The sequence below is a fragment of the Mobula hypostoma genome, chromosome 9 (genome assembly GCF_963921235.1).
Source record: "Mobula hypostoma chromosome 9, sMobHyp1.1, whole genome shotgun sequence".
Classification (NCBI taxonomy): domain Eukaryota; kingdom Metazoa; phylum Chordata; class Chondrichthyes; order Myliobatiformes; family Myliobatidae; genus Mobula; species Mobula hypostoma.
In genome coordinates, this window is record NC_086105.1 from 137,082,860 (window position 1) to 137,104,666 (window position 21,807).

Sequence of the window (21,807 nt, forward strand, 5' to 3'; positions counted from 1 at the left end):
CCAGAGCCATCAAATGCTACTCGTACATAAAATGAAGATTCCCAGGATCAATCTTATGAACCTAGGTTAAATCAGTTTGAATTTTAAATTACAGCTTTGTGCACTATAACTGCATTGCATCTTATTCAAAAACTATGGTCATTGAAAGCATATAATGGTAAAAATCAATAAACTGCTCTATAAACAACAATCCTTTGGAGGAATTCAGCGGGTCAAACAGCATCTATCTTGATGCAGGGTTTCAACCACAAACATTGACAATTTCTTCTCTTCTCATCATCACAGAAATTGCTCAACTTGCTGAGTTCCTCCAGTAAAGGGCTTGTTGCTCCAGATTCCAGCATCTGCAGTCTCTTGTGTCTCAACTGCTCTTCAGTTTTTTTGCCAAAATAAGCTCCTATAAGAATATACATGATGATTTGGTGCCAATTTAATCATTTTTGCAAAATATATAGATATTGAGCTAAATGCTTCTTCATCTTTAGACAGCTGTTTCTGACCTGCCACTCTGCTTTCAAGCCCAGTAGTAGAACACAAATGTATTTTAGCTGTGAGACCAGTGCACTTAGCATCCAACCCCTCAGATTTACCCCGGTGATTGTTGGTGTGGTAAAGGAGTTAAGAATACTATATTCTATGTTTACATTTTCTAGTTATCTGTTGCTAACGTATAGTGAAAACAACATCTAAATATTAATAGCACCCATGTATTCTGCTTTATGCCAGTTCATTGCAGTTTTCATACTTGCGTGCTAAAATATTCACGAGTACAATTCTTTCTATAATCTCTTTATTGCAATAAATAATTTCTTTCAAGTAGTAAGTGAAGGAGTGATATACAAATGTTATGATCAACAGGCAATATGGTCAAAGTGAATAAAATCTATGATTTGTGTTTTGGGAAGAATTTTAAGAGGACCTCCATAAATGATTTATCAGTTTCAACCTTCTCCTAGGGTGTATGTGTCACTGGCAATGCCAGCATTTATTATCCATCCCTAACTGCTATCTTAACGGACAGACTTACAGACCCCAGACCCACATCAGGCAAGGGAGAAGACCTCAGTGAACTAGATGCATTTTTACACCAATCTCACTGCTTCACTATCACCATTAGTGATACTAATGTTATTATTTCAGTATCATTCAATTTCTCAGCTACCATGATCATTGGTCCAAGGTTTTTAATTGCTAGCCCATGTTCAGATAAGCAGAATGTGACCAACGAAGTCCCAACCAAATATAGAAAGTACACAGAAATCACTTGATTTTCTTTTCTTTATTGTCCAAGTACCTTTTAAAAGATAATTGTACAAGTCAGCACACTGAAAGATGACTGAAACCAGGTAACTAAATCTTCTGACGTGCTGCTACTTGAAGACATCTTTAGAAAATGTACATATTTACAATGGAAACCCTTAGAAAAAAGGGAAATGCAAAACCCGTGAATGCAGGGCCACTTAAAAATCCCGCTGGACACCAAATGCAGGAGGAGAAAACCGTACTGCAAATCCCTGGATGAGGAGACCTGTTCCTCAGTCATGGGGGAGGGTGGGGTGGGGGGGGGGTCACATAGCGTCAGACAGGTAACAGCATTGAATATAAAAGGCACTCTGTGATGTATTTTTATTTACACAATACCTTTCAGAAACACAAGTATGTTGTTTTAGGCTGTTCCTTAGACTTACTGGATCTTAAGAAAACTTGTATCTAATTATCATTTCTGTGTAACAGATTGAAACACCCCTCATTAGTTTTAAACCCAGTTTCTAAAAATTTTGACAGCCAAATGGCAGTAAATTAAATTGTGAGAGGAACAATGCCATCAGAATGGAGAGTGGGTGGGGTAATGGCATGACAGTTTGGTTACATCTATAAATAAGCATGTGGGTGAAAGCCTAATTTCCAGTATGAAGTTTCAAAATCAAAATTCAGGCCCTTTTGAACACTAAGAGTAGAAACAGGGATACCTCCCTCCGGGTGTTCTGTCATACATCAGCCAACACAGAATGAGGCTTAACAGGTGAAAAAATGATTTTTTTCTGGCAATTCATACTTTGTTTCCAAATTAAAACCATATTAACAGTAACTTTTACTGTACAGGCCTTTCCTTTGTTTAGGAGACAATATGTCTCAGGAAATGAATTTCATTAACAATTAAAAAGGCAGCATTACTGCACAATTAAAATTTGGTACCAATGAATTTTACAATAATGTTTAATTAGGGGGAACAAAGTGCTTGGCAAAGTATTGAACACTGGAAATTAAGAACTATTATTAAGCAACAAGAATTAACAGTTTGGCTCATTTTTCTTTTTGCTCCTAAGAGCAATATCTTAAAATTACGCAGAGGGCAGTCCAAGTCCTTTACTAGGCAAGCAATAGTCCAGATGAAAAGAATGCATGCTATTTTACACGTTTGCTGCTAATTTAATGACTCTCAATTCCAGATATTTGCAACTTATTAAACTGTTCGATTGTATACGCTACGAAAAAAATTAAATGTCTTTTTTTTTAGAAAACAGCATGACATTTTTGAAACTGACTAGATATTTTGAACAGATCACTTACTAATGTGGCCAACTTCATCATAAGCACCCGTGTCAGTACAGCAACAGAGCCAGCAGAGAGACAGTGCACATTGCAAGTTGTGGACTTGTGTTGAAAACATGGCTGGTAATTTGAAGACAGATTACATGATGATAGAAAATTGAGGGCTAGGTAGGACGGAGGGGTTATATTGATCTTAGAGCAGATTAAAAGGCTGGCACAATATCATGGGCTGAAAGGCATATATTCTGCTATTATGTTCTATGATGTTGACTGCCCTGGTGTATTACCAGCTTCATGTTGGAAATGAAGCTAGTGGATTTTTCAAATGCAAAACATTACAACCAGTTTAATCAGTGCTGGAGTTAGCAAATAAAATCAATACCCGTGCTCTTCCAAATCATGCTCCAGCTAAATTAATAAATCAAATCTAATTCATTTAAGTTATTTGTAGTGGGTATTTAAGACAAATTAGTTAGGATTTAGTTTCTCCTCCCACCAAAACTGCAAGTGCACAGAAGCTAACAAGCACCAAAGTCATACATGCTAGGTACCTACAATATGTTAGTAAGGGATGGGAAATGGGGGACTGCTATCAGTCAATTACTTCCTAGCATACACATTCTGATTGGGTCTTATGAAATAGTAGAACTTTCTCCCCCTGTGAAAAAGGCCTATACAGTAGTGTTTGCAAAGGTAATATATAAACTTTTTTGATGACCATTGTCCTGACAAGCCAGAAGTGATAATCATCCATTCAGTAAGTAGAGAAACACCTATCAATGGTTTGAAATGTGGACAAAATAGCTATTAATACATGGCTGTACACATTTGGTGAGCTCAAGTACCTGTATGTATGTTTTAAAATAACATAAGAGCACTGTTACATTAAAAATGCTATTTTCCTCAGATTACATTATATCAAAAATATGCAGCTTTAGTAAACAGTTTCATATTACAATTTCTAATACAATTTTACAATGCTACATTACACTTAGTGTTTGAAATATACTGATAAAGAGAAGATAATGCTGCAAACATTCCCCTTACAAAGGACTGCATTGGCAGACCTTGGTGATGAAAGCACCATTTTTTTTCTGCTGTAACGAGCAGTTGTAAAATATCCCTGTGGAGAGCTGGAAGCCTTAATATGTCAGGTTGATGCATTTTCCACAGTTAACCACTGTGACCCCCAGTAATGCATTTTTAAACACTCCAAGCAGCTGAAACTTCTCTTGTACCATTAGAAACTCTTCATGGCTGAATTGCATTTAGTCAATTTTTTCTACTTTTCCAATAATTTTCTCCTCAAAAATTGGCAGAATTGCTTCCTCATCACGAACCTCTTCAAACACCACCCCACAGTCAAATTCATCACTCACTTTCTTGAAATAATACCTGCAGAGCAAAAGAAAAAGATCAAACACCACAATTAGGAAATTTTAAGAAAATATTCTCAGACTGGAATTAAGCAGTTTAGGAAAGTAAAGGTTGATTTTGCTTTTTTTTTGGTTAATTTTTCTTCCTCTAATCATGCTCTTTCCTGCATTAGACTATGTACAGAAAGCGATCTAACTCTAAGATTACATGACTGAAACAAATCAAACATTCTATGGAGATGACAGGACGCCACCTGTTAGTTAAAATGCTGCAGAGATGAATGACATTTGACTAAATTGAGCCCAATTAACCAAAAGCAGTGGTGTGAGCATGACTCAAGTGAACCTCAGTTTGGTTTATGCTCCCTATTGCAGGAGATATTACATATTCTGCTAGTGGTACAATAGACAATAGACAATAGGTGCAGAAGTAGACCATTCTACTCTTTGAGCCTGCACCGCCATTCTGAGATCATGGCTGATCATCTACTATCAATACCCGGTTCCTGCCTTGTCCCCATAACCCTTGATTCCCCTATCCATAAGATACCTATCTAGCTCCTTCTTGAAAGCATCCAGAGAATTGGCCTCCACTGCCTTCTGAGGCAGCGCGTTCCACACCTCCACAACTCTCTGGGAGAAGTTGTTCCTCCTCAACTCTGTCCTAAATGACCTACCCCTTATTCTTAAACCATGCCCTCTGGTACTGGAACCAGCATCTGGAACATATTTCCTGCCTCTATCTTGTCCAATCCCTTAATAATCTTATATGTCTCAATCAGATCCCCCCTCAATCTCCTTAATTCCAGCGTGTACAAGCCCAGTCTCTCTAACCTCTCTGCGTAAGACAGTCCGGACATCCCAGGAATTAACCTAGTGAACCTACGCTGCACCTCCTCCACAGCCAGGATGTCCTTCCTTAACCCTGGAGACCAAAACTGCACACAATACTACAGGTGTGGTCTCATCAGGGCCCTGTACAAATGCAAAAGGATTTCCTTGCTTTTGTACTCAATTCCCTTTGCAATAAAGGCCAACATTCCATTAGCCTTCTTCACTGCGTGCTGCACTTGCTCATTCACCTTCAGAGACTGATGAACAAGTACTCCTAGATCTCTTTGTATTTCTCCCTTACCTAACTCCACACTGTTCAGATAATAATCTGCCTTCCTGTTCTTGCTCCCAAAGTGAATAACCTCACACTTATTCACATTAAACACCATCTGCCAAGTTTCTGCCCACTCACCCAGCCTATCCAAGTCACCTTGAATTCTCCTAACATCCTCATCGCATGTCACACTGCCGCCCAACTTAGTATCATTAAACTTGCTGATGTTATTCACAATGCCTTCCTCTAAATCATTGACGTAAATCGTAAACAGCTGTGGTCCCAATACCGAGCCCTGTGGCACCCCATTAGTCATCACCTGCCATTCTGAGAAACACCCATTCACTGCTACCCTTTGCTTTCTATCTGCCAATCAGTTTTCTATCCATATCAATATCCTCCCCCCAATGCCATGAGCCATTTTACCCACCAATCTCCTATGTGGTACCTTATCAAATGCCTTCTGAAAGTCAAGGTACACCACATCCACTGGATTTCCCGCGTCTATCTTCCTGGTTACATCCTCTAAAAACTCCAATAGATTAGTCAAGCATGATTTGCCCTTGGTAAATCCATGTTGGCTTGGCCCAATCCTATCACTGCTATCAAGATATGCTGCTATTTCATCTTTAATAATGGACTCTAGCATCTTCCCCACTACTGATGTTAGGCTAACAGGGCGATAGTTCTCTGTTTTCTCCCTCGCTCCTTTCTTAAAAAGTGGGATAACATTAGCCATTCGCCAATCCTCAGGAACTGATCCTGAATCTAAGGAACATTGGAAAATGATCCCCAATGCATCCGCAATTTCCAGAGCCACCTCCTTTAGTACCCTAGGATGCAGACCATCTGGACCTGGGGATTTGTTAGCCTTCAGTCCCATCAGTCTACTCATCACCGTTTCCTTCCTAATGTCAATCTGTTTCAGTTCCTCTGTTACCCTATGTCCTTGGCCCATCCATACATCTGGGAGATTGCTTGTGTCTTCCCTAGTGAAGACAGATCCAAAGTACTTATTAAATTCCTCTGCCATTTCTCTGTTTCCCATAACAATTTCTCCCAATTCATTCTTCAAGGGCCCAACATTGTTCTTAACTATCTTCCTTCTCTTCACATACCTAAAAACTTTTGCTATCCTCCTTTATATTCCTAGCTAACTTGTGTTCATACCTCATTTTTTCTCCCCGTATTGCCTTTTTAGTTAAGTTCTGTTGCTCCTTAAAAATTTCCCAATCATCCGTCTTCTCACTCACCTTAGCTCTGTTATAATTCTTGTTTAATGCTATGCTATCTCTGACTTCCTTTGTCAACCACTGTGGCCACTTTCCCCCCTTTGAATCCTTCCTTCTCCGGGGGATGAACTGATTTTTCACCTTGTGCATTATTCCCAAGAATACCTGCCATTGCTGTTCCACTGTCTTTTCTGCTAGGATATCCGACCAGTCAACTTTGGCCAGCTCCTCCCTCATGGCTCCATAGTCTCCTTTGTTCAACTGCAATACTGACACTTCTGATCTGCCCTTATCCCTCTCAACTTGCAGATAAAAACTTATCATATTATGGTCACTACCTCCTAATGGCTCCTTTACTTCAAGATCACTTATCAAATCCTGTTCATTGCATAACACTAAATCCAGAATAGCCTTATCCCTGGTTGGCTCTCGTACAAGCTGCTCCAAAAATGCAACCCATAGGCACTCTACAAACTCCCTATCCTGGGGTCCAGTACCAACCTGATTTTCCCAGTTCACCTGCATGTTGAAATCCCCCATAACTACTGCGACATTTCCTTTGCCACATGCCATCGTTAACTCCCTATTCAACTTGCACCCAATATCCATGCTACTGTTTGGGGGCCTGTAGATAACACCTATTAGGGTCTTTTTGCCCTTACTGTTCCTCAGTTCTATCCACACTGATTCTACTTCTCCTGATTCTATGTCCCCCCTTGCAAGGGACTGAATCTCATTCCTCACCAACAGGGCCACCCCACCCCCTCTGCCCACCTTTCTGTCCCTTTGATAGCACGCATACCCTTGTACATTCAATTCCCAGGTCTGATCCCCCTGCAGCCATGTCTCCGTTATCCCAACAACATCATAGTTATCCATTCGCACCTGAGCTTCAAGCTCATCCGCCTTATTTCTGACACTTCGTGCATTCAGATATAGAATTTTTAACCCATTTCTCCTCTCTCTGTTTAAATCGCTGCCTATTGTGCATAACCCAGCTCCCCGAACTCTCACCGGGCTATACGCCCCTTGAATTTTGTTGTCCTTCTTAAGTTTACTTACTCTTTCTGCACATTTAACTCCATGCTCCGTCAGATCATCCCTCTGCACATGTATCCTCCTTATCACTCGTTCTGCCTCACCTTTCTCTACTTCACACTTAATATTCCAGAACCGTGTAGTCCCCACCTGTCCTTTATACTTCATCTCGCTATCCTCTCTCACATTCTGGATCCCTGCCCCCTGCAAATTTAGTTTAAACCCCCCAAGCAACACTAGCAAACTTTCCTGCAAGAATGTTAGTACCCCTCCAGTTCAGGTATAAACCGTCCCGTCAGAACAGATCCCACCTTCCCTGGAACAAAGCCCAATTATCTAAAAACCTGTAGCCCTCCCTCCTGCACCATCCTCTCAGCCATGTATTGATCTGTATAATCCTTCTGTTCCTCGCCTCACTCGCACGTGGCACAGGTAGCAATCCTGAGATTGTTGCCCTGGAGGTCCTGCCCTTCAGCTTTGCATCTAACTCCCTGAACTCACTACACAGGACCCCCTCACTCTTCCTACCCATGTCATTGGTCCCTACATGGACCACAACATCTGGATTCTTGCCCTCCCTCTCGAGAATAACCTGCACCCGATCTGAGATGTCCCGGACCCCGGGCACCAGGGAGGCAGCATACCATCCGAGACTCCCGATCTCCCCCACAGTACTACTAACTATGCTAATGAAAATAATTTTATTTTAAAAAATACAGCATGGTGATAGGCCCTTCCAAACCAACTAGCACATGCCACCCAATTAAACCCTTGTGACCAACTGCCCTATAAGCCTGCATGTCTTTGGAATGTGGGAGGAAACCAGAATGCCCAGAGAAAACCCACATGGTTACAAGAACATACGAACTCCTTACAGACAACAGCGGGAATGGAACCCAGATCACTGGCATTGTAATAGCTTTATGCTACATGCTGCATTACCATGCCGCCCCTATATCAGCTTCACCACACACTTTTGATGTATAGGTTCACTAAGAGCACACAAAATATTTGCAGATTGAATTCAACAGGAATAACTCAAGTTTGCAGATAAAGAACTGGATATTTTGTTCTTAATCCATCTGTACCTAACTAACTGATGTCTCGGTAACTTATTTTATAACCAAATAAGGAATAATCAATCTTTTGATTTTATTAATGCATTTAATGAGGACAAAGACACCAACGAACAAAAAGTGCAAATCAATGTTCTAATAAATTTGTGTCTGGTTCTTCATCTTAGAGTCGTTAATTTTCCTTAAAGGTGTTAAGATACAGATTGAAAAGTTTCAAAACACCAGTTACATGAAGTCCAAACACAAGAAATCAGTTTAGAGTTCCTTGGCTGGATGAACAATGATCTTAGGTCATGTTATGGTTTTGGAAGCATAGCAATATATAGCAGTAATGGTGTCATTTAAATCAAATGCCTGAAACATATGGCTGACATCATTTAGGCAAAGATCTTTAATCTGCAAATCTAGGCAGATACACTTTTCTCTAGGGATATTCAAATCACATTCTTGCAGCTTTTAATTTTTTTTGACATAAAGGTAATTGTTATTCTTCGTCCATAACTGTTCATTTCTCCCCATACACAACTGAAAATGTTAAGTCATCAATTTACCTTCAATGCAATAGAAATCTCAGATCTGGAATGCATACCTGTAATTCCCTTTCTTAGTCAACAGCTCCTTAAACTGCCCTAATGTGACCACACGTCCTTTAACAGATGTCCTGTATGGAATTGGTTCCCCACAGAAGTAGTAGGCTACCACAATGTTATCACCAGGCTGCAACACACCATTTGCTGATTTCTTCTGTGGTTTATGCCTTTAAGTAGAAAGAGATCACAGTAAGATTCATTTTACTCTTCCACATTATTAATAATTAGTAAAGCATTTACAGAAACAAGACTGAGCTAAAAGGGGTCATCATATTTTGGTTATTGACTGAAGAAGCCAAATAGAAAATTGCATAAATGACAAAATCCAAAAGATATTAATAAAATGTACTGAATTCTTAATGCCTCAAATTTAATTTGCTTTGGATTCAAACTGGTGGTTACTTAACTTCAAGTGCAAATTGATTTATTGGCAGACAATTGCAGCAAAATCATTTCCCACTGTAAAACTGCTTCCCAGAAACCGCAAGTACGGACTTTTTCAGTTAAAAGATATTGAGACCCCAAATATTGACAATGAAAACCTAAGTTCCTCACTAATGACAAAGGACCTGCTCCACTTTACTTTTATACAATACTTTTATACTTTTATACACTAATGATTGGATCTCCAGAAAAACTTACCTTCCCAGAACTAGTGTCCAAAATATATCCTCTGGGCTATAACACTAAGCAAAAATTCTCCAGCACAGATCATTCCAAGGCTACTCACAGCACTTAAAAGAGATACATCAGCAGAGCCCAAAGAAAGCACCTAATGTTTATCAGCTTTTTATTCAATATTCACAAAAATCTGATCCATTGTATTCCATTGTACCTTTTCCAAACACCTATGTTTACCTCACATCATATCTTAATACAAGAAGTTGATCTTAAAAAGAACAAATAAAAATAGAAGCAAAAGTAGGTCATTCAATAATATTGAGACAGATCTTTAATCTGAGTTTCACTTTACCTCGTATACCCTGAAATCTAAAAACCTAACTTCAAGGCCTCCCAAATCTTTGGGTGAAGAAATTTTTTCTCTTTGCCTGTACTAAATGGCTGACTCTTAAGGCTGATTTATACTTCTGCGTAGTAGCCTACGTCGTTGTGAGCATTTATACTTGTGCGCTGGTGTGTCTGTGTCGCTCTGCAATTCACCACCAAAATGCTAGTTGGCGGTGGGGTTTCTATGCCACTGTGTTGAGTTTCTTCGTGTTGAAACTCAAACTTCAAACAATGGCGATTGAAACTGAAGGAGGGTGAATTTTCTGTGCTTGTCCAGCCACTGAGAGACATGGACGAGGAAATGAATTTCAAGTATTCTCGGATGTCGGCAGGTAGATTTGATGATTTGGTTTATCGTCTCCAACCATTTATTTCGCATCAGTGTATGCACAGTATACTCAAGAGACTAGCAATCACCATTCGAGTTTTAGCTTCGGGTGGAAGTCAACAGTTTGTAGCAGCTAGCTACAAACTGGCATCAAGCACAGGGTCCTTCGGAGGTCTGTAAAGCTTTATGGAAAGCATTGCAGCCAGAGTTCCTTCCCTGTCCTTCAGTCACCCAATGGGAAGATATTGCAGCGTAGGAGGAAATGTGATGCTACCAAGTGGACCAATGACAGTTGTTGCGGTCTGCATCGCTACGACGCGCAGTTACATTTTTTGGGGAAGTGCGTACGGTACGGCATAGGGTATCTACGACGTCGATTTGACGCTTTGAAGCTGTGCATGCGAGTTCAATCAACTGAATAAGGAGGTGCATCTTCCACATCTACCCTATTAAATGCATTAAGAATCTGAACATTTTACTGAGACCACCTTTCATTCTTCTAACCTCAAAATACCAAGGACCTGTTTACTTAATCTCTTCTCATATGACATACTAATCCCAGGAAACAACCTGAAGAACCTTTGCTCCATGCCCTTCAGGAACATATGTCCTTCCTTAGCCTTTGATCTGTACACAATATTCCAGACGAGATTTCACCAAAGCCATATATAACTGCAGAGTACAAGACATCTCCATTCTTGTACTTCTACCTGCTTGTACTGCACTTTTCATCTTCCTGAAAACCTGATGAACTAGCACATTTGCCTAGGGATATACAAGGATACCTTGGTTCCTACAAACACCAACATCTTTCAATCTCTCACCGAATAAGATACTTCTGTTTTCTTTTTCTTCCTTTTTCTCTTCAGGCGTTCCAAATTTTCCTCGTTATTAACTATCTGGCATGTCTTTGACTATGCTTTTATCCCACTGTAAATTAACTGCATTTTTCTCACAGCTCATGCTGCCATGCAGCTTTATAATCAGAGGATGTTGTATTTGAATGCCCTTCATCCAAATCACTGAAATAGACTGAACAGGTGGTGCACCAAAATCTCAATACCTCACCAATCACAGCCTCTCAACATAAAAGAGCTGTTTATCCCAGCTTTGCCATTGATCAAACCATGCCAAGCTCAATCTTTGTCCATGCACCACTCTCTCCAGTTTTGCATAATCTCATATTGCACCTTAGCAAAGGTCTTCTGAAAGGTACTGGTTCAGCTTTTCTTATTAGGCAAGCTACGACCTCAAATTTCTAGTAGATTTGTCACAAACATCATTTCCCCTTCTGAACCCATTGAACTTCCAAGCTCGTGGAGGAACAAGTTGTACACCAGTCAAATACATTCAGCATGAAGAGTGCAACTTCATTGTTAAATGTTCACTTGTCATTTTTACTTTCAAATAGTAACTATTTCCAAAAGCCATCATAGTATTATTGACATAATAGGAAATTCTGCAAAAATGCAGGAAAAATACATTTCTCCAATAATGAAATGGGCAGGGAAAGTGAAAATATGAAAAGACTTTCAGCTTTGTGGACTTGCTCCTTGTTGACTAATAAACATTAGCACTGTTCTGCGAGAGGTTGTGATTAAAAAAAAAATCGTCTTTTGAACTTCGCACAAAGCACAATGTTAGTGCTCACAGTGGGGAGTGACTGAGCAGCCCCGTTCACCATCTCGTTAGAGGTCCCGCAGCCCATTATGGCAGCGCGCAGTAGGACTGTGTTCATTGTCTGTTTTTGGCATGAGATAGGGGAAGCTGTTGATAATTGGTGAGCACTGTATTGGAGGGGAGGACGGTAGGCTGATGGTAAGCGTGAAGTGCGTTTTCTGAGCATTGAATGGACTCGCCCAACTTGGGCTGTGACGCTAGCCTCTCCCTCCTGAATGACCCACCCCAACATGCCTCTGACTGACTTATGGAAGCGAACAAACTCTACTGACGTAGTAGAAAAATGGAGGGAAATTTTCGCTCCAAAGGAGGAATTTTTACGCACCATGACCAAGTGCAGGCCAGCCACTTTGTTGCTGTTTTAAACGTTGCAAAAGATGGATTGTGTAGGTTAGAATCAATCGTATTGTGAAGTTTTCATGTTTTTTGCAGTTTTCTCATTTAGTTATTTATTATGCTATTCTTTAAAAAAATTTACTAACCTTTATTCCATTGTGTCTAGTCTGCGGCAAACAACTTATAAATGCACCAATGGCTCCAGCAAAACTGAAGACACTAGCTACAAATCACATCTTTATGACATGTAAAAGTGCTGATTATTTTAAACAGCCATTGGAACCTCAAAACAAACAGTAAAGCTTTCAATTAATATCAACTTACAACCTTTAAATTACATCTACCTTCAGAAAAATTAAATCCCATTTTGGCTTAAGCTAGTTATTTAACAGAAACTTATTATGTTTGCCTTATGAAGTTTTAACATTTATGAAAGGGAAAGAAAGATTAATTTTAAGAAAGGTAAGCTAAGTTTAACTACCTGCTTTCCCCCCCCCAAAAAATGGCTAAAAATTCAATCTCTACTCAAAAGAGCATTGACAATTATTTTATTGTAAAATAATAAAATTATTTTATATCTAAAATAATTCTATCTATAACCTACTGATCTAGCTAATGTACCGTGAGCTGCAGATATAATTTTTTTAAATATGTAACGCAGGGGTTTCCTGAGGCCTGAAAATTATTTCAGGGGTTCCTCCAGGGCAAAGAGGTAGAGAAAGGCTGCTCTAACCATTTGATTGCAGCATTGCTTTATGGCAGGAAGCCAAAAGGAAATTAAAGTAACCTAACAGATCAATAGGCTGGCTGGTGGCTCAGTGACATCAGCGCCAGACTCCGGAGTCAAGGTTCCCCAGTTTGAACCCCAGTCGGGCCGCTCCCGGGCACGCTTTCCATCCGTGCTGGATTGAGTGTCAAGCTCTCAACTAGGCCTCGTAAAACAAAAAAAGACTGCGCTGTGAGAAGGACATGGGGGACCGCTCACAGAATCTTTCCTCCAAGACAATCTCTTGAAAAAGTGGTCGCCGAGGCTCTGGCAGAGTATAGCACACAAAACAGATCAATACGGCATTTTAAATTACTAAAACGCCTCTATAAATTTCTTCAGTAAATTTAAGTAATATTCATGAATATTAATCTGTGTATACTTTTAACATGTAAAACTCCTGCCTCAATTAGTTAAGAGTATACTCAGGAAAGTTACTTGCAACGAGATAACCTTATGGAATAAATGGTTAATTAAAATTTCAGATCAATATACAGATGTAACATTACTGCTAACTAATTTAAATCAACTGAAATTAAATAGTTGGTGCTTTTAGTAATTCTGTAAATATGTAATGCTGCTTGTTTAATACTCCATTAAGGGCTCAGGTCATCTTCCAGAAAATGTAAATATCAAACAGCATTGACAAAAACCTATAATGGTTTTCAAAAATATTCACAAGCATAGATGCTCTTTCCTCTTCTGCAAGCAAGCATGAATCATGGCTATCGAAGTTCAGTCCTCCAGTCCTTGATGCCCTTACATAGCTTAGAAAATGGTGTGGCAAAGATAAAAGAATAAAGCTAAGCTAAGAGCAGACAAAAATGGAAACCACCACCTACTGTTATGATGCTCCACCATGTGGCTGTAGTTTACCAGGCTCAGTTCCATGTGGGCCTCACATGAACATGAAATGGCTACCTTCAAAGTGATCATGGTCAAAATTTCAGAAAGGAGGATCATCAAAAATGTGAGAAGACTGGTCACCTCTACAATACCTGTCAAAAACAAGTCTAGAGGAATTTTGTGCAAAGTAGCAGTCATGGCTGTTCTAAAAGGAACTAAAACTCTTACTTTCCAAATGTCACTTCACAGTGGCACCAAAGGAAAAAAGGGAAAAGGAGGAAAACACAAAAGAACAAGATAGCACAGAGGAGGAATGGCATGAGCATATAAAGAAACAAACCCAATCCAAAAGGAGAGTGGAAAAAAAAACACGAGGCAAGGGCAAACCGGGTCACTTGAAAAAGGAAAGAAAAATCTGCAAATCTAAGAGGCTAATATCTAATGTGGCAAGGGATGCCTGGAACCTTCAAAGAGCAATTACCACCCTTCCTTTGAAGAGGAGCACGGAAGTTGGCAGCAGCACAATATGGTAGTGAAACAATACACATAAAGTGAATAGTTGTGACAGGAAGCAAAACATTGGGAGCAACAGTGTCAATGTCAGCCACCCTTGTAAAGCAGAGCAACAACGCCAAAAGGCATGGGTGACCAACCCTGGTAAATCAGTCAGTTCAACCTTTGCACTACAACCCACTCCATCCCATCCACGTCTTCCTTTCTCATTTTCCTCCATTCTGCTTCCTGTGCAGACCACTCTATGAATCCCTCATCAGCTCTTCCAGCAGCGTCTAACCTCTCCCTGTTTACCACGATACAGGGACTTAAATGGAACCTTCCAGGTAAGGCAGAGTTCCATGTGCACCTCCTCCAATCTGGCCCATTGCATTTAGTGCTCACAATATAGCTTCCTCTACTTTGGTGAGCCCAAGTATAGACCAGGTTGCCATTTTACAGAGCATATGTGCTCTAGCCACAGTAGCCATCTCATGATCCCAGTTGCAAGTCATTTCCACTTCCCTTCCCATCCCACAATGAATTGTCTGTCCTCAGCCTTCTCTACTGCCAGGGGCGGCCAAATGCAAACTTGAACAACACCCCATATTCTGTCTGAGTAATATTCAACACAATGGTATAAGCACTTTGCAAATTTCAGAAAACTCACTTCTCGTGTTCCTTTCCCACTTCTACCAATCCTCCCAGGCTCACTCACCTCTTCTCCACCTTGCTCCATCTGCTTCACCAACCCCCCCTTCCCCCCAAAATATCTGATTCTACTGATCGCCTACCAGCTCCTGTCCCACCCATTCTGCACACCCATCTTATACTGGTCAGCTTTACTCTGCTGCCCAGTCCTGATGCAGAACCTCAAGCCAAAGCCTCAGCACATGTGTTATGCCTCCACAGATAGTATTTGATGTGTTGAGTTATTCCAGCAGCTTTCTTTTCTACAACTTGAGTTTTTATTTTCCTCCTGCAACTTGAGAAAGATCCTGGGAGAACAGCTTGGGCAGAAAGTATAGATAAAGAAAATACTGGTGCGTTGGCAATTGTGCTCACTCTCAATCATACAAATAATCAAGGGCAAGATGATTTTGCTGTGGACTTGGCATTGCATCCATACTGTAGCAAGTATCCAGGATATTTCGTATTTCATCTGAAACCCAAAGGATTGATTGGGTTTACAAACCTTCCATATATAAGCCTCTAGAAAAAGTGGGGAGAATACCTAATCAACAGGAATTCTGCAGATGCTGGAAATTCAAGCAACATACATCAAAGTTGCTGGTGAACGCAGCAGGCCAAGCAGCATCTATAGGAAGAGGCGCAGTCGACGTTTCAGGCCGAGACCCTTCGTCAGGACTAACTGAAGGAAGAGTGAGTAAGGGATTTGAAAGCTGGAGGGGGAGGGGGAGATGCAAAATGATAGGAGAAGACAGGAGGGGGAGGGATAGAGCCGAGAGCTGGACAGGTGATAGGCAAAAGGGGATACGAGAGGATCATGGGACAGGAGGCCTAGGGAGAAAGACGGGGGGGGGGTGACCCAGAGGATGGGCAAGAGGTATATTCAGAGGGACAGAGGGAGAAAAAGGAGAGTGAGAGAAAGAATGTGTGCATAAAAAGGAGTAACAGCTGGGGTACGAGGGGGAGGTGGGGCCTAGCGGAAGTTAGAGAAGTCAATGTTCATGCCATCAGGTTGGAGGCTACCCAGACGGAATATAAGGTGTTGTTCCTCCAACCTGAGTGTGGCCTCATCTTTACAGTAGAGGAGGCCGTGGATAGACATGTCAGAATGGGAATGGGATGTGGAATTAAAATGTGTGGCCACTGGGAGATCCTGCTTTCTCTGGCGGACAGAGCGTAGATGTTCAGCAAAGCGGTCTCCCAGTCTGCGTCGGGTCTCACCGATATATAAAAGGCCACATCGGGAGCACCGGACGCAGTATATCACCCCAGTCGACTCACAGGTGAAGTGATGCCTCACCTGGAAGGACTGTTTGGGGCCCTGAATGGTGGTAAGGGAGGAAGTGTAAGGGCATGTGTAGCACTTGTTCCGCTTACACGGATAAGTGCCAGGAGGGAGATCAGTGGGGAGGGATGGGGGGGACGAATGGACAAGGGAGTTGTGTAGGGAGCGATCCCTGCGGAATGCAGAGAGAGGGGGGAGGGAAAGATGTGCTTAGTGGTGGGATCCCGTTGGAGGTGGCGGAAGTTACGGAGAATAATATGTTGGACCCGGAGGCTGGTGGGGTGGTAGGTGAGGACCAGGGGAACCCTATTCCTAGTGGGGTGGTGGGAGGATGGAGTGAGAGCAGATGTACGTGAAATGGAGGAGATGCGTTTAAGAGCAGAGTTGATAGTGGAGGAAGGGAAGCCCCTTTCTTTAAAAAATGAAGACATCTCCCTCGTCCTAGAATGAAAAGCCTCATCCTGAGAGCAGATGCGGCGGAGACGGAGGAGTTGCGAGAAGGGGATGGCGTTTTTGCAAGAGATAGGGTGAGAAGAGGAATAGTCCAGATAGCTGTGAGAGTCAGTAGGCTTATAGTAGATATCAGTGGATAAGCTGTCTCCAGAGACAGAGACAGAAAGATCTAGAAAGGGGAGGGAGGTGTCGGAAATAGACCAGGTAAACTTGAGGGCAGGGTGAAAGTTGGAGGCAAAGTTAATAAAGTCAACGAGTTCTGCATGCGTGCAGGAAGCAGCGCCAATGCAGTCGTCGATATAGCGAAGGAAAAGTGGGGGACAGATACCAGAATAGGCACGGAACATAGATTGTTCTACAAACCCAACAAAAAGGCAGGCATAGCTAGGACCCATACGGGTGCCTATAGCTACACCTTTAGTTTGGAGGAAATGGGAGGAGTAAAAGGAGAAATTATTAAGAGTAAGGACTAATTCCGCTAGACGGAGCAGAGTGGTGGTAGAGGGGAACTGATTAGGTCTGGAATCCAAAAAGAAGCGTAGAGCTTTGAGACCTTCCTAATGGGGGATGGAAATATATAAGGACTGGACATCCATGGTGAAAATAAAGCAGTGGGGGCCAGGGAACTTAAAATCATCGAAAAGTTTAAGAGCGTGAGAAGTGTCACGAACATAGGTCGGAAGGGATTGAACAAGGGGTGATAAAACAGTGTCGAGGTATGCAGAAACGAGTTCGGTGGGGCAGGAGCAAGCTGAGACAATAGGTCGGCCAGGACAGGCAGGTTTGTGGATCTTGGGTAGGAGGTAGAAACGGGAAGTGCGGGGTGTGGGAACTATAAGGTTGGTAGCAGTGGATGGGAGATCCCCTGAGCGGATAAAGTCGTTGATAGTGTGGGAGACAATGGCCTGGTGCTCCTTAGTGGGGTCACGATCGAGGGGTAAATAAGAGGAGGTATCCGCGAGTTGTCGCTGTGCCTCGGCAAGGTAGAGGTCAGTACGCCAGACTACAACAGCACCCCCTTTATCAGCGGGTTTAATAATAAGGTTAGGATTAGTGCGGAGGGAGTGGAGAGCAGAGCGTTCCGAAGGAGTGAGGTTGGAATGGGGACAAGGTGCGGTGAAGTCGAGACGGTTGATGTCCCGTCGACAGTTGGCAATAAAGAGATCCAGAGCAGGCAGAAGACCAGAGCGGGGTGTCCATGAAGAAGAGGAGGGTTGAAGACGGGAGAAGGGGTCATCGGTGGGGGTGGAAGAGTCCTTGCCGAAGAAGTAGGCTCGGAGACGGAGACGGCGGAAGAAAAGTTCCGCATCGTGGCGAACACGGAACTCGCGAAGGTGTGGGCGAAGGGGGACAAACGTGAGGCCCTTACTGAGAACAGAGCGTTCTGCCTCCGACAGTTGAAGGTCAGAGGGGATGGTAAAGACCCGGCACGGATGAGAGCTGGGATCAGAGGAGGGAGGGGGGAGGCTGGGGGTGTCAATGGAGAGGGGAGGGCTGGGGTGAGAGGAAGATGGAGCCTCTGAGGGCCCAGGAGTTGACGGTGGGATCTGAGGGAGACGGGGCTGCGGAGTGGTGGTGGGGGAAGGGGAGACGGGAGTCACAACAGCAGCACATAAAGACCCGGCCTGGAGTTCAAGGCTGGAGTCGCAGTTGGTGGTTGCGCGATCGCTTTGAATGTCTCCATGGTCGTTGCTGGAGTCCGGGTTTTGAATATGTCCTGAGGTGTTGGAGCCGCCGAGACCAACGGCAAGGGCCGCAACCGAAAGTTCATGCCTGCTAGCGTCGGGGCCGGCAGGCTCTGCAGTCCGTAGATGTAAGATTTTGCTATCTTTGCCTAACATGACAAAGTCAAAGAAACGGCGATTGCAGGCGTTGGTCTCGGCGGCTCCAACACCTCAGGACATATTCAAAACCCGGACTCCAGCAACGACCATGGAGACATTCAAAGCGATCGCGCAACCACCAACTGCGACTCCAGCCTTGAACTCCAGGCCGGGTCTTTATGTGCTGCTGTTGTGACTCCCGTCTCCCCTTCCCCCACCACCACTCCGCAGCCCCGTCTCCCTCAGATCCCACCGTCAACTCCTGGGCCCTCAGAGGCTCCATCTTCCTCTCACCCCAACCCTCCCCTCTCCATTGACACCCCCAGCCTCCCCCCTCCCTCCTCTGATCCCAGCTCTCATCCGTGCCGGGTCTTTACCATCCCCTCCGACCTTCAACTGTCGGAGGCAGAACGCTCTGTTCTCAGTAAGGGCCTCACGTTTGTCCCCCTTCGCCCACACCTCAGCGAGTTCCGTGTTCGCCACGATGCGGAACTTTTCTTCCGCCGTCTCCGTCTCCGAGCCTACTTCTTCGGCAAGGACTCTTCCACCCCCACCGATGACCCCTTCTCCCATCTTCAACCCTCCTCTTCTTCATGGACACCCCGCTCTGGTCTTCTGCCTGCTCTGGATCTCTTTATTGCCAACTGCCGACGGGACATCAACCGTCTCGACTTCACCGCACCTTGTCCCCATTCCAACCTCACTCCTTCGGAACACTCTGCTCTCCACTCCCTCCGCACTAATCCTAACCTTATTATTAAACCCGCTGATAAAGGGGGTGCTGTTGTAGTCTGGCGTACTGACCTCTACCTTGCCGAGGCACAGCGACAACTCGCGGATACCTCCTCTTATTTACCCCTCGATCGTGACCCCACTAAGGAGCACCAGGCCATTGTCTCCCACACTATCAACGACTTTATCCGCTCAGGGGATCTCCCATCCACTGCTACCAACCTTATAGTTCCCACACCCCGCACTTCCCGTTTCTACCTCCTACCCAAGATCCACAAACCTGCCTGTCCTGGCCGACCTATTGTCTCAGCTTCCTCCTGCCCCACCGAACTCGTTTCTGCATACCTCGACACTGTTTTATCACCCCTTGTTCAATTCCTTCCGACCTATGTTCGTGACACTTCTCACGCTCTTAAACTTTTTGATGATTTTAAGTTCCCTGGCCCCCACTGCTTTATTTTCACCATGGATGTCCAGTCCTTATATATTTCCATCCCCCATCAGGAAGGTCTCAAAGCTCTACGCTTCTTTTTGGATTCCAGACCTAATCAGTTCCCCTCTACCACCACTCTGCTCCGTCTAGCGGAATTAGTCCTTACTCTTAATAATTTCTCCTTTTACTCCTCCCATTTCCTCCAAACTAAAGGTGTAGCTATAGGCACCCGTATGGGTCCTAGCTATGCCTGCCTTTTTGTTGGGTTTGTGGAACAATCTATGTTCCGTGCCTATTCTGGTATCTGTCCCCCACTTTTCCTTCGCTATATCGACGACTGCATTGGCGCTGCTTCCTGCACGCATGCAGAACTCGTTGACTTTATTAACTTTGCCTCCAACTTTCACCCTGTCCTCAAGTTTACCTGGTCTATTTCCGACACCTCCCTCCCCTTTCTAGATCTTTCTGTCTCTGTCTCTGGAGACAGCTTATCCACTGATATCTACTATAAGCCTACTGACTCTCACAGCTATCTGGACTATTCCTCTTCTCACCCTATCTCTTGCAAAAACGCCATCCCCTTCTCGCAACTCCTCCGTCTCCGCCGCATCTGCTCTCAGGATGAGGCTTTTCATTCTAGGACGAGGGAGATGTCTTCATTTTTTAAAGAAAGGGGCTTCCCTTCCTCCACTATCAACTCTGCTCTTAAACGCATCTCCTCCATTTCACGTACATCTGCTCTCACTCCATCCTCCCACCACCCCACTAGGAATAGGGTTCCCCTGGTCCTCACCTACCACCCCACCAGCCTCCGGGTCCAACATATTATTCTCCGTAACTTCCGCCACCTCCAACGGGATCCCACCACTAAGCACATCTTTCCCTCCCCCCTCTCTCTGCATTCCGCAGGGATCGCTCCCTACACAACTCCCTTGTCCATTCGTCCCCCCCATCCCTCCCCACTGATCTCCCTCCTGGCACTTATCCGTGTAAGCGGAACAAGTGCTACACATGCCCTTACACTTCCTCCCTTACCACCATTCAGGGCCCCAAACAGTCCTTCCAGGTGAGGCATCACTTCACCTGTGAGTCGACTGGGGTGATATACTGCGTCCGGTGCTCCCGATGTGGCCTTTTATATATCGGTGAGACCCGACGCAGACTGGGAGACCGCTTTGCTGAACATCTACGCTCTGTCCGCCAGAGAAAGCAGGATCTCCCAGTGGCCACACATTTTAATTCCACATCCCATTCCCATTCTGACATGTCTATCCACGGCCTCCTCTACTGTAAAGATGAGGCCACACTCAGGTTGGAGGAACAACACCTTATATTCCGTCTGGGTAGCCTCCAACCTGATGGCATGAACATTGACTTCTCTAACTTCCGCTAGGCCCCACCTCCCCCTCGTACCCCAGCTGTTACTCCTTTTTATGCACACATTCTTTCTCTCACTCTCCTTTTTCTCCCTCTGTCCCTCTGAATATACCTCTTGCCCATCCTCTGGGTCCCCCCCCCCCCGTCTTTCTCCCTAGGCCTCCTGTCCCATGATCCTCTCGTATCCCCTTTTGCCTATCACCTGTCCAGCTCTCGGCTCTATCCCTCCCCCTCCTGTCTTCTCCTATCATTTTGCATCTCCCCCTCCCCCTCCAGCTTTCAAATCCCTTACTCACTCTTCCTTCAGTTAGTCCTGACGAAGGGTCTCGGCCTGAAACGTCGACTGCGCCTCTTCCTAGAGAATACCTAATGCTGGCCTCATTCCAATAGCCACTAGATACACAAACACCATCTGTTACAATTCGTTGAAGTCCTATCCGACCCAGAGCGGCAAAGAATAGGTCTCGCTGTTGCATCATAGAATCTTCAACTAGTAGAATACCTGTTCTTAAATCAATTAGTCAGGGGTCTGCACAAAATGTTAGAGCTCTGTAGAAAAAGGATACACTGAACCTTGATAGATGG

The 21,807-nt window shown here is 43.7% G+C and overlaps 1 protein-coding gene across 6 annotated transcripts in view; it reads right to left on the reverse strand.

The window, feature by feature from the left end:
• Nucleotides 1-1,130: 1,130 nt before the first annotated feature.
• The window catches only part of axin1 (axin 1), a 165,207-nt gene continuing 144,530 nt past the window's right edge, over nt 1,131-21,807 (reverse strand). For 3 of the 6 annotated variants that reach the window (XM_063059282.1, XM_063059283.1, XM_063059281.1), the window contains exons 10-11: nt 8,973-9,140; nt 1,131-3,948 (exon numbers count right to left, since the gene is read on the reverse strand). In XM_063059282.1, coding sequence (XP_062915352.1) covers nt 3,822-3,948; nt 8,973-9,140 — 295 coding nt within the window. In that variant the 3' untranslated portion in view covers nt 1,131-3,821. The remainder of the gene's footprint in view (nt 3,949-8,972; nt 9,141-21,807) is intronic. The other 3 variants (XM_063059280.1, XM_063059285.1, XM_063059284.1) reach the window with 3 other exon arrangements.